Source organism: Crassostrea angulata, chromosome 6 (genome assembly GCF_025612915.1).
Source record: "Crassostrea angulata isolate pt1a10 chromosome 6, ASM2561291v2, whole genome shotgun sequence".
NCBI classification, from domain to species: Eukaryota; Metazoa; Mollusca; class Bivalvia; order Ostreida; family Ostreidae; genus Magallana; species Magallana angulata.
In genome coordinates, this window is record NC_069116.1 from 25,310,416 (window position 1) to 25,324,500 (window position 14,085).

General features: G+C 32.8%; 1 protein-coding gene across 2 annotated transcripts; it reads left to right on the plus strand.

Moving 5' to 3' along the window:
• Positions 1–1,351: 1,351 nt before the first annotated feature.
• LOC128190791 (uncharacterized) lies at positions 1,352–13,739 on the plus strand. 2 transcript variants are annotated; one of them, XM_052862987.1, is made up of 3 exons: positions 1,352–1,510; positions 12,129–13,526; positions 13,598–13,739. In XM_052862987.1, the coding sequence occupies exons 1-3, from the start codon at positions 1,424–1,426 to the stop codon at positions 13,658–13,660; spliced, it is 1,548 nt and encodes a 515-aa protein (XP_052718947.1). In that variant the 5' UTR covers positions 1,352–1,423; the 3' UTR covers positions 13,661–13,739. The 2 variants fall into 2 exon arrangements, with proteins under 2 accessions (XP_052718947.1, XP_052718946.1); XM_052862986.1 differs by having other exon boundaries at positions 12,129–13,669.
• Positions 13,740–14,085: the final 346 nt, after the last annotated feature.

Here is a 14,085-nt window from a genome sequence, read left to right on the forward strand (position 1 = left end):
TAAGAAGCTTGCTATCAGGATCGCCTCCTACTCACAATCAGTTTACCCTACTGTGAACCGTGAACGAATTGAACCTACAGTACTTACTGTAATAATTAAATAACTACTAGAGATTACAAATAAATTTCATGCACACAAGACTTTCTTTTTCATTTCAATTTAGCGGACTGTTCCTTTTTATTTGATTTTAATTTTGTGATTCGAAGTATCTAATTGGTAATTAAGCATTTTATGATCATTGGCTTTCTGACAATAACAGTATGCTTACCGATTATTGTTTTACGATATCGATAGTTACATCGATATTTAATACGTGTATCGTTCAAGTTTCATAAATAACAGACCTTTTGTATAACTATTTGAAGCAATCAAACGACCAACGCTCCTACCAGTAAGATCTACAGGGCGGTGATTCTTTTTGTATTACCGGTAGGTAGATAAATAACCCGCATTTCTGATTAACATTCTTTTTCCCGGACATTTGTATTTCCGTGTCTTAGTACCAATAACTACTCAAAATGGTCTATAATTGAACGATTGACAACATCTAGAATGTTACATATCCACATATTATAGTTTTGTTTATGAACATAAAAACAGGAGATTGTTAAATTAAACGTAAAGACATGTTTCAACTCTTACGATGTTGATATTTTCGACGAAATAGAATTACTGAATAAACGCATAAATACACACTATGTATTTATTCGTTACATGCTATATTGCTGATGTAGTATAGAGTCCCCCTAACCACCACTTTCCCACCCACCCCCCACCCCTACACACACACTTTTTCTTGCAGCAAACTTTTTTTTTTACATATAGAAAATTGAAAGAAAATTGAAATATAGAAAGTTCTCATCCCCACCCTTTTGGAAGCATGTACAAAAATTATATAGGAATATTAAAAAAAGTAACAAGGATAGAAGTTTTAGGTACTTTGGGCAAGTGGTCTCTTTTTCTTTTAATATTTGTCAATATCATCCCCTTTCGAAAACGATGCTACGTGCCTGGAGAGAGAGAGAGAGAGAGAGAGAGAGAGAGAGAGAGAGAGAGAGAGAGAGACATTTGATGAAAAATGACCAAGACACCAGTTTCAACGCTTTTAGAACTGCAATTCCGTTTGCCTTCCAAACACTTATTGATATCGTCAGAAACAGTGCTCTCTGCACGAATTAGCGCCCAAGATACTATTATTACAAGTTGATCGTCAGATAAAGGAACAGTTAATCTACAGATAATAGAAATTGTCTCTCGTATCGATTGGAACAACCTCCTTAATAGGCTTAAGACAGAATGACGATTCAGATGCTGTTGCCCGGATGTAACCAATACCCAATAAAACAGTTGCAAAATACCGCCTACCGAGAACCATATTTAAAACTATGCTAGTCGGCATGTTCTTGTGTCAGTAATAGCCAATATGTCGCCGATGAAAGCACCTGTAGTGAGTCTAGCCGCTCTAATTATTCTACTCATCTCCCAGGCGCTGGCTGAAGATGATCAGAAGGTAAATTTTAACTTTTTCTCCTTTTTTTATCTACCAGTTTTAAGGTAGCGTTAATTCTTTTGTTAAACTCGAACAAAAATTATTTTCATTTAGAAACCTCTTTTTTTAATGAATGTTCTTAACAGTTGTTTTGATATCCCAAAATGTTTAACTTTAGCATGCCTTTTTTGAATAAATGTTTCAATAAGCTATGGATCAAAAATTCAAAAATTTCAAAATAGCGACCGTGAAGAAATAAAACTATGATGTTGATATAAATCAAATGAATGGTTCCAGATAAATGAATATGGGAATATACGGAAGCCAACGTATATGAATAAACTGTTAATGCCAAAGTTTTAAGTCCGGATAAAACGTGGTCGTAAATTAATAAATAAAGAAGCGTTAAAAATCTAATACAAATTGTACTTTGTCTCAAGATTCTGCTTCCACCGGTTTTGCCCAGTATTTCGATAATCATAAACGCCTTTGTGCCCAACTACGTTCAACCACTAGATTGAAAAGGTTGAGATTTTTTGTTTTGAAACGGTCCATCTAACGCATAGGTTTTAATTAATACACAATCAAAAACTCTCTACGGGGATTTTGCATTGCAGGAGATATTAAAAGACCCGGATGGTGACGTTTAAAAATTGTGCGAGTTGTCCCGAGTACTTCTGAATGGAAAAAGGATGTAAAAATTAGATACTTGTTCTCGTTCATATAAATTTCTCCGAGTAAAAATAGATGAAGCTTCAATGAAGAAATCTTAACCTTTTTTCCTCTTGAATCGATTTCAATTGTACTTCTTTGAAAGGTATGTGCATTCTCTTTAAAATTCGTCAAAAAAGTTACGGAATCTGTACCCTAGGACATACAATAAATTTGTTAAATATAGTTTATGTGCATGTTTCTTATTCTCGTATATCATTTATTTTCATAGATCATAATAACAAATCTATATCATGTAATAACAGTTGTAAGTTTTGTATCATTTTTCGATTTAATGGTAAAGACCTACTAAGTTGTCAGAACTTGTGTCCAAACCATTTGTATATGTGTCATATATATATATATATATATATATATATATATATATATATATATATATATATATATATATATATATATATATATATATATATATATATATATATATATATATATATATATATATATATATATATACACACAATAATATATGTTCAAATCATACTTTAGATAGAATAAGCATTCAACGTCTACGCGATTTTTTTTATTCATATGACAAAACGAGGACAGACTATTAAATTAGAAAGCCGTACAAGTAAATAAGCTTAATAGACTCTAAAGAGACCAAAAAAATTATATTATCTTCCTATACGAGGAGGAAGACAAACTGATTTTAAATAAATTGCTCTTAATGAAGTCTGGAAAATACTATAAGTCTCGCAGATATAATTAAATTCCAACGTTTGAAATAAAATACAAGTTATCAATATGTTTACAAAGAGATAAGAAAATTAGTTGCCGATAAAAGCCACTAATTATCTTTTCTTTTACCCTTTTGATCCCACAACTTCAATGAGACAGTGCGGTAAATCAAACCTGGGTACATTTGAGACCCGTCTTTACCAAAGAATGATCTACAACGTATAAATACATATATGAATCACAAGTCATGTGATCTACAACGTATTAATACATATATGAATCACCAGTCATGTGATTGTATTTCATATCATAGCAGTCTAACGAGTACCATGCCTGTTTTATATGAATAGGTATGTGCTGATTTCTGGTAGCGAAATTCAGTTTCATTTCACTGAATGTGTATTTTAACAAAGTAAGGGATAAAGCAAACACGTTATTTAAGAGAATATTTTCTGCTGCTTTTTATTGCAATCTTCTACACTAGTAAGTAAGCTTTGATGCTAATGACAAGTGATGAAATACTATCTGTAATGTTAATACTCTTGGTTACTGACGAATAGCTCATTACCAATTCCTCTCTTGAATTAAATTAATTACCATTTCTTTTAATTAGCAACTCTTTTAACGACATTGATATCGACTTGCTGTATTCGGAATTATTTGAAGGCAGGTGCTGACTGGATACGAGAAATTGAACTAGATTAACCGACAAAAGAACAGATTGTGTAAAGTAATGTAATTAGTATTCGAAGAGAAGTGAAGACAATGCTCATATTTTTATGATATCAATTTTATCGCCGATTCAAACAATCGCGTATTACCAATGTAAATTAATGTGTGCCCCTTTCGCTTCTAATATCGGATATTGTAGACATCGCCTTACTTTGATAACTCACTGAAAGCAAAACCCTAAGCTAAAACATAACATGGTTAGATTAATAATGATGTTGGCTGCATTACAAGTTCATGGATTGTAGCATATTGAATATTTAGGAAAATGTCTTGAAAATATTGAGCTGCGTGCAGGCAAGTGAAAAAATCTAACTTATGGAATATTAGTTTTTCATCTAATATGATATTATCTCAGAATGAAGATACGTTTGTTGTTTTGATTTTCCATATGACTGGATGAAATGTTAATATGAAATTCATTTAAGTTTATTTCTCTGAGGATTTTTACCGTAAAGTAAATTTTCTATGGACAAAGAAATTGTTTTTCGCATGACAGTCGCGCACATAGATTCACAGCAAGAATACGTCAACAGTGATGAAATAATTAAGTTTTATAATTCCCATTTGCAAAAAACTGTTTGAAGGTTTTGTGTACTTAATGGTGTGCATGGTGGAACGTCAGATGAAAGTTCACCAAACTTCGCTGCGAGGGATGTAAAGAAATGTTGTCATTTAATTAAGTGCAATCATGGGGTATTAGTAACAACCTTAAGTTTTGAGAAAGAAAATATTTGTGATGTTGATTTAGTTGATATCGCTATCAAATCTACTTAATGGACTTGCATGCACATACTGGCTTTGAATGATAAGTGCGGTCATATGATCCGAATTTTCATCAGATTTCCCATCCAAATTTTTAAATCCGATTTGCTTTCGACTGAAATCATACTGTGTGACCATCTTAGTCGAAAGTCGAAAGCAAAGTCTGAAAGTCGATTGAAAATCTGATGTGCGTCCGAATTTCAATCTACTCTCAGGTGAGAATCATGACTTCACACTGACTTTTTCCCATATATCAAAAATACTGAATAATTTTAATTAATCAAATTCGATTGTAAAAATTGCATCGTGTGACAACCTCAACAATTGACTCCAATCGACTTACCCGAGTCGATTGAAAATGTGATGAAAATTGCATCGTGTGACCGCACTTTAACACTATATTATTGACGCATCACGTTTCTGCAAAACACATGTAATAATAATGTTTCCGTAAAAATGTGCCTATTTAGTGCCATAACATATGATACAGTATTACAAGTTTCTGTTCGGGCACCACTATGTACTCAGCAATACTTGAGAATTTAGTCTGGATATTGCATATTCTTTACACAGACAAAAATGTTTTTATTTGTCACTTTTGCGCAGTGTTGCTGTCGGAAGGATAATTTTAATAAACGTTGTAGTTTAAAATTCAGAAATGTTAACATACAACTGAATTTTTGCTTTGTTCCTCGGGGATCATAAGACATATCAATGTTTTGTTTAGTCCCGACAACAAGTCAAATATGTTTTCATGCTTAAAATTATTTTCCCTCTTATTTTACCAGTGAGACAATTTTCAATGTCTTTGGTATCAGTGGTACTTCATTATAAAAGATCCTTTTTTTTCATTTCCTTTATCCTCGGTGAGGTGTAAAACTGCACTCGGAGCCCCTCGCTTGCTTTCGCACTCTATGAGCGTATTGTATATATTAAATAGTCATTTTTCTTAGACATCCTTCTCTGTTGTAATCTGCACTTTGATCTGATAGTCTATAGTTGACAAAACGCTCAGCTATTCTTTTCACTGAAAAAGCTGTTTTCACTTTCCTATAAATCTTCTTTTTTTTGTAAAAAACTGAAAATTTTGTTTTTGTATCTATTGTTGCAGCCGTCAGTTTTGTTTAACCATTCTATAGTCGGAATACCCTGATGTAATATGGCAGATTTCAAATACATCATGTAAAACAGTTTTCGTGGATCACAACATAATCAAATAATTCTAATTTAAGTTTAAGAATAATTAATGTTGGTTTTAACAATCTTACATCTGCTCTAGTTATGAATGTAATGTGGAAAGTTTGTCAACGTACGCTTGTCAAAAAATGCCATGGTGATATTTAAAACAAAGGATTTAACGACCTCCCCCGTTCATCATTTAGAATTTTAATTCCCAAAAGCACTCAATAAACGTAACACTATTGTCATTTATGGTCTCAATGAGGGAGAACAACAAACAAGGATTAAATTTTATAAAGCAGATCCCATTGAAAATCTCAAATAAAGTAATGTCGAGAACATTGATTTTCCATTTTTACGACAAAAACGAAATGAATTGTATACTGTACATGAAGGCGTATAGCAATAATGTTCAAACCTGAAGCACTAACTTTATGATAAAGGCGCCGATACGAAGGAGTTATTGCCAGACCTCTTGATGGAAAATGTTAATGGTATCAATTAATCCTCAAGACATTCAACGGAGTCGTTTATTATTAAACTACTAGTACATTTCAAAATTAAAAACAGACCAAAATGAATTTAATTTTAGCTCACCTGAACCAAAGGTTCAAGTGAACTTTTCTGAACATATGTTGCCTGTCATCTGTCTGTTTATCCCTCTGTTGATTATTACATTTTTCAACTTATTCTTTCAGCGCCAATAAGCCAATATCAATTTAACACTAACCATCCCTTGTGAAGGACTTTCAAGTTAATCTAGAAGTACTGAAGAACACCGCTGCCCTTTCCAAGCGGAAATGTATAGGAAATGATGTAAACAAAATGGGGTGTTTGAAAAATTCTTATTATAAAACACCATATAACCAGCTGGTTATTTTTTTAACTTTCGCACATTTAGCTTTATCATTTATCGTTTTTTTTTTCAAATAGAATTTGCATTTTTGATCGATGAGGCAAGAACACAATAATGAACTAGATTCGGTTTTAATTAAAAGCTCTGTCTTTATTTTATGCTTTTACGATTTCTGCTGATGTAGATTCTACTATAAAGAGACATCGATTCAGTTTGAGCATAGTTTAAAAAAAAAATTATTGAATCTTTCAAACAAAAGACAAAATTAACTAATATTAGTTCTAATGGTCAAGCAACATTTAAACGCCAGTTTGTAAGTTTCTAGCGAGATATGTATACAGAACATATATTTTTTTTGGTTAATAAAACCAAGCTCTTTACATTGCACAAACCTTTTTTTAATACACTATAAATTGTGACCCCTCTAGCTCTGTTGTAACTTGACAACTGCACTTTAAGTCGAGTTTCTTATGAGAAATACTTTAGTAAATTAAAAGCGCTCATGGCAATAAAAATGGAACAATTAAATTCGAAAAAAATCACCTTAATTCGTGACAATATCTCATTTTGTGACAAAAATATCTAACAATACAAGTGCAATCATTGTTATATTTGCAGTTCTACTTATTGGGCAAGAAAAACTTCAATCAAATTTATGTTGTTTTTTTGCGCTTAACCGTTGTAATTTTGTCAGAAGTCAATACAACGAGGAAAGGCAAATTGGGATCGAATTTCTCGGCAATACTTGTGCTATTTACAAGAACCAATTTAGTGACCAAAGGATGTTTATGTAGAGATTCCATTACATCCTTAACATAATTCTTCCAGTAAGTAAGGTCATAAACTCCATACCACTGTCGCCATTGAATCTCCCAGATGTTAAATGCGCTAGATTAGAGTGGTCATTTTTAGATATTGATTATATCCCCCGTAAAATAACAATGTAGGAAATTATCCACCTCAGAATGAAATATTTGGGATTTTTTTGTATTACAAAACAATTGGCGGACAATATGGCACTATATAAGATTCATATTACAATAGGGTCTTATCGGTAATTTGTAGGCTCCCAATCTCTCGTTTTAATTCAAGCTGAAACAAAATCAAGTGCATTTATTGAAAGATTATTTGTTTCCTCGATTAAAAATAAGGACGAGTAAGAATAAAATTAAAAGTGTTTTACTAACTCCATTTCTATAACCCTTTTTATTGTCCCCTTTACATTGAGTGAATAAAACGTTACCAACACAATACTAAAATTCCAGGCCGTGTAAGAATATCACGGCATACTTGTAATAAAAACCCTCAGTTTTCCTGATTGAATCGCCTGTTTTTCATTTTCTGCCGCCTGAGAGTTCGGCTTTACATGTACATTTGTCTTTTCGCTCTTTGAATTTAGTTCTTTTGTTATAACCTTCAGTAGATTTTTCAGGAATTTTTTCCAAAAAAAATCGATTGTTTTCAATATACATGTATAATAATTCACAATGCCTCAAACCGTTGAAATATTAAAAGCCATGATTTGAACAAAATCTCTAAGACGTGTTCTGTTGGGGATCAATTAATCATTCAATTTTAGCGCCGATAAGACGACAGATACTAATTACATCCGGTTCTTAGAACTTACTTGTATCAAGCAACCGGAAGTAATATTTTATCACGAGGTAAGATTTGCAACAACCTTCTCAGGAGCTTTCTTAAGAAAGGGTCAGAGATCGTATATTTAGTACTTAAAATGTGAAATAGACATGACTCAATTAATTAGCAACCAGTCCAAAGTAAAATTCTTCTATCCGGTACAAATACACTGATATTGATCAACAAAGGTTGAAACATGCAACTAAAAGATTTATTATAGGACACCATCAGAATTTTTTCAATTTTGTAAAAAGAACGATTGAAAGAGTGTGTTGATTTTATATGTGAAATTAACATCTTTGAAAATCAGTATCCTAATGTCCTTTACAAAAATTTAGATTATTGAGAAATAAGTACAAATTTTAATTGTCAATAATCTAAATTTTCGTAAAGGAAACTAACATTTGCCCCTTACACAACTCCAACATCTAACTAAAGGATGTTCCGCTTTAAATTGACTAACAGATTTACTCTTGTTGTAAGATCTTCCAGCAATAAATAAAAATTTATTCTGACTGCTTACTTCGTAGGAGAGTTTTGTATCAAAAGTGATTTTTCAATTTTTTTTTTGCGACTGAACCAAAACAGCTTGAGATTGTTTTCATTTGAAGCATGTGATTGATGTCCAAAAGGTCCTAGTTTCGTCGCACTCGTGAACAAAACTGACATGCTTTTAATTCAACTGAATATAGGATTACCCAATAACACTGTTGCAAAGCTTTTTCTAAGCTAAAATGTGTCTTCGGGAGATATCCCACTCAGTTCTTGTTGTAAGCTACATAGGTATACAGTGGTATCACGAACCCCTCCCCGTAGTTATTCTGAATTAACTGTAAATACGGACAACACAATCCATTATATCCATTACGTGTTGGCACGATCCATTTCTTTGTATTCTCGAGGGAATTAAAATTCAGCAATTGACACCGGTTGCAAAACCCGAGATTTATTGTCTTCTCTAGAAAATCTTGCAGATTAAAAAGACGAAGGAGATTTGGGCGATCTTTTGCAAAAAAATGCAATTTCTTCCCTTTTATTGTAGCTTGGAAATATTGTTATTATTATTTCTTTCCTCTTGGAGAAAAGCACCCATTTTTATTTACTCATTTTAGACCACTGAACAAAAGGAAATGTATGTAATTAAATATATATAGTTTTATTGACTAATATAGTATTTACAGCATATAAAAGTTCACGGAAACATGTGATTCAATTTCTTAATACTGAGGACGATATAGACAAAACTCATTGTGCCAAAAGTATAATCTTTTTTTTTAGCTCTTATAGTGTTATCAACCAAAGAAAGACAGGTGAATTTTTAAAGGATGCAGAAATTGACCCTAACCTGTGTGAGATTAAGATTTTTTTCAGTGATGCTTAAAAGGATGAACAATTAAAAGCGTGGTCAGTTTTAACATTGTCCTAAAGTACTGATGTATTAAGATATGAAATTTAAACATTTGCAACACACATTTGAGCATAATGAATGATTTTGTAGAGTTCATAATTAAAATAAACTATAACTGGTAATGTTAATTCATGCAATATACTATAAAATCATTGCAACACTAATTCAGTAAAATAATACCACTTTTAAACAGAGCTGTGGAACTACGGGGTAGAGCGAAAAAAGATACTTCATTCTTAATATTCTATCATGGTATAATAAAGAGTTTGTTTTAGGTCAGCACGTAAATAATTTTAAGTGGCGAATCTTCAAATTGATAGTTACTCCTTTTTCTTGTCTACTACACGTGCTAAAGCACGAGCATGCTCAGATCTGAGTTAGCTTTGGTCCTTTGAGTCGTTTAAGTAACGATCGCCTTTAGCTGTAACAAAAATAATAACAATTACAAAAACACGTGTTGGGACGGCTCATTTATGAAATTAAATCCAACAGAAAAAAATTAAACAAAATCAATAAATGATGAATATTTATGAATATTTGAATTATATACTTACATGTATTATTGTTACTTACAAGTTCATACTGTATATAATTCATAAAATTGCGAAAAAAAGTTGCTTTAATAGATGTACTAATATTTTAGGATCAAACGCAAAATATCTGCACTTGCAGAAGAAAAATAGTTATATGACAGCTGTTTCAACATTGTAAACCAGTTAGAGAGATAACACATCATCTATTAGTTTAAGTTTTTGGCATGGGATCCGCGCCGTTTGATATTGTTTTCAAACTAACCGGTGATTAGAAACGAGTACGTCATTTACTACAAATCAAAACAAATCAGTCTCTCGTAATTAGATATTGACTTTCAATAATATAGAATCCATAACAGTCCATGTCAGTAGTGGTACACGACAGGGTACGTAGAACTACATGTTTTATTTATGACGCATTATCCCATTTATGCCATTATGACGAATTTGTTGTGTGTATACTGTAGTTTCATTAATATTCAAGGGCATCAATTTTCGTGGATAAAGTGAAAATCACAGTTTGAAGGAAACGTAAATTCGTGGCCAATGACCCTATCAATACAAAATGTTAATAAAAATTGCACTTCAATGAACATTTAATTTCGTGGATCAGCTAAACAACGAAATCCACGAAAATTGGTATTCAACGAATATTGATGAATCCACAGTACGTAGTAAATGGTTATAAATGGTAACAAAATAGTAAGTTATAAAATCTTGTGTTCGAGCCATTTATGCATGTGCATACAATAAAATATGTTTAAACTTATAGGATGCATCTATTGTGAAGGTCTTTTTATCAGAATCACTACAAGAACGAATTATTGTATAGTTTTTTTTTTTACCCACATATTCACCTTTATTTTATCCAACTTATCTCATCCGAACGTTGAATACGTGATGCAATTTGATGGATTGCATGCGTTTGACACCGAGTCTTTCCTACACAGACAATTATATCTATAATCTCAATTTTATCATGTGAATTGGTTGTTAATTTAGCATATACATCACGCAGAATATCCTCACGTGATAATTTGTATGTACTTTTCTTGATTTTATCGCATCAGTGAAACTATTTTGGAACTTTTTGCTTGAAAAGAAGGGAATGTAAACATGTAATACTGTCTGTGTAATGCGTACAGGCAAGCGAGTAAACAAATCCAGGTATTATTTCTAGATGAAGATACAAACTGCTCTCTTATTGCTTCAAATTAAAGCTAATATACCTGAAAAATATATTACATCGACTAAAACAATGTAAATTCTGGATTCATTTATTTAGAAACTAAAAGCATTCAACATAAAAAGCCGAATTTTACAATAAAACTCGAAACATTGTTCATTCTGGGAATATATATGGAAATGAAATTTAAGTAGACAGGACTGCCTGAATCCTCGCAATACATGTACTCCGGAAACTAATTTTCTCCAAGTAAATGTCGAAACTTTCTTTCATTAGAGTTCATTTGATAGAACTGTGGCCTATTGTTTATGAGGTTGTTTTCCCCAACGGTAAAATAACTTTAAATTTGTGTCAAAATAAAATCTTTTACTCGAATAACATGAGATTCTGACGGAGAAATAATGAAATTACATGTGAGTGTGGTTTTATGAGTGTTAGGAATAAAAGCGAATAATGTCCCTCTCTGCGAAAATTAGTTTCAAGTCATTGCTTTTCAGTCGATTTAGCCTTGTTAGACACACGAAAATTCTCGTATTTCCGTTTGTTCTCTTGCTGTACATTTTGATTACTCTTGTGTTCTGTCTCAGAGGGAAAAGTCGATTTTAAAGATGAAAATGTGTCGTCTTCTAGACGATTGAATTTGAAACATTAGAAATATGCAAATTGACCCAATAACAATAGGCAAGTTATCATCGTCATAAAATTAATATTCTAGTATATAATGATCTGATAATGATCTATAAATAAAGTGAAAGTAGAAAACATAGCTATTTTTAAGGATATGTTTGTGATCATGTGTGGTCATGCAGCGTTTGATCAGCCTTTGAGAGAATTCGAAGTTTTGACGAAAACCAAATGATGTTAATGGGGATAGAGATAGATTTTAAAAAAATGTATTAAAATTTTAATTTTTGTATCACTTTTTCTTGTAGATTAAAGGTGAATTGTGTATTCCATTACGAAAGTACGATTTTAAGCTGGCCGTATGTTTTGATTCCGATACAACAAGTTTTACAAAGACGATTGAATCAGCTATTAACAATGGACCGGAAATTGAAGGAATCCCCGGGTATCTCAAACTCATCAAAAACGACAATATAATGCCTGCTGATAAAAGGCGGTTTGATTCCATTGCATATGGGTCTTCATTTGATCGCCTTAAAAATAAAAAATCTGTAGATTCCTCTGGTTCCGAGAGATATTCATTCAGCGGTGTCCAGAAGAGGTTTCCCTTTGATTCAATAGCTTATAGACCGGGGGGTTTTGTAAAATTTACCTCCAAAAGAATTCCATATTTGTATGGTAACTTTAAGTACGGCACCCATGGATTATTTGCCAAGAAGAAGACGTTTGATTCCATTGCACACGACTTCGGATCATTTGGAGGTTTCTCGAAAAGAACCCCGGACTCTACATACAATCAACTTGACGACTTTGGAGGGTTGGCCAAAAAGTCTTTTGATTCTATTGCTAACAGCGCGGGAACCTTTAGAAGGTTTTCTAAACGATCCGTACATTCGAAAAGACTCGGAGAGAGCAAATTAATTTCTAGACGGAAACGGTCATTTGACTCCAATTCGCATCAGTCAGGACGGTTTGGGTTGTTTTCGAAACGTCGATCGTTTGATTCCATAGCCAATCTCTCGGGTTATTTCGGAGGATTTTCAAAAAGATATGGGTTAGATTCAATAGCCCATGGACCTGGAAGTTTTGGAGGATTTTCAAAGAAATACGGGTTAGATTCAATAGCCCATGGACCTGGTAGTTTTGGAGGATTTTCAAAAAGATACGGGTTAGATTCAATAGCACATGGACCGGGAAGTTTCGGAGGATTTTCAAAAAAATACGTTATGGACTCAATTGCTCATGGACCGGGGAGTTTCGGAGGATTTTCTAAGAGATACGGGTTAGACTCAATAGCACATGGACCAGGGAGTTTCGGAGGATTTTCAAAAAAATATATAATGGACTCGATTGCTCATGGACCTGGTAGTTTCGGGGGGTTTTCAAAGAGGCGTAGTTTGGACTCCATAGCTCACGGGCCCGGTAGTTTCGGAGGATTTTCAAAGAAGCACAGTTTGGACTCCATAGCTCACGGGCCCGGTAGTTTCGGAGGATTTTCAAAGAAGCACAGTTTGGACTCCATAGCTCACGGGCCCGGTAGTTTCGGAGGATTTTCAAAGAAGCGCGCTTTAGACTCTATAGCTCATGGACCTGGTGGTTTTGGGGGATTTTCAAAGAAGCGCGGTTTAGACTCAATATCTCATGGATCCGGAGGTTTTGGGGGATTTTCAAAACGATTTGATTCTATCGGTAACAAGTCTGGGATGTTTTCCCGATTTTCAAAGAAATCAGCAGATGATAAAGAACATGTGAAAAATTCTGCAGACTAATTGAAAAATTTTCCCGATTTTCAAAGAAATCAGCAGATGATAAAGAACATGTGAAAAATTCTGCAGACTAATTGAAAAATCTGTCCTATAATGTCAACTCATGGAAAGTTACTCCTATCATTCAAATGTCCTCCATGTTAAAAAAAAGTAATGGGTCACTGATAGCTAAATGATTAAATATTCTTTATACCAGTCTTTACTGTAGCAAAATAAAACGAAGTGATTTTAGAACCATTTTAACAAGATGTTGGACTTAAAGTAAATCCACCCTCCTGTGACGTCATACATTTTACATAAACCATAAATTCATTAAAATTCTTGCAAGTAGATTTGTAATTTCTATGTAATGATAGGTGCACATCAATAACTCAAATCATTGTTTACTTGGAGATATTTAATAAGCGTTTTTCATCCTTATATTCGACATAATTCAATAATGACAAAGGGAAATAACTCTTTTCTACTTTTCTCTAAGTGATATATCTAAATACTATAA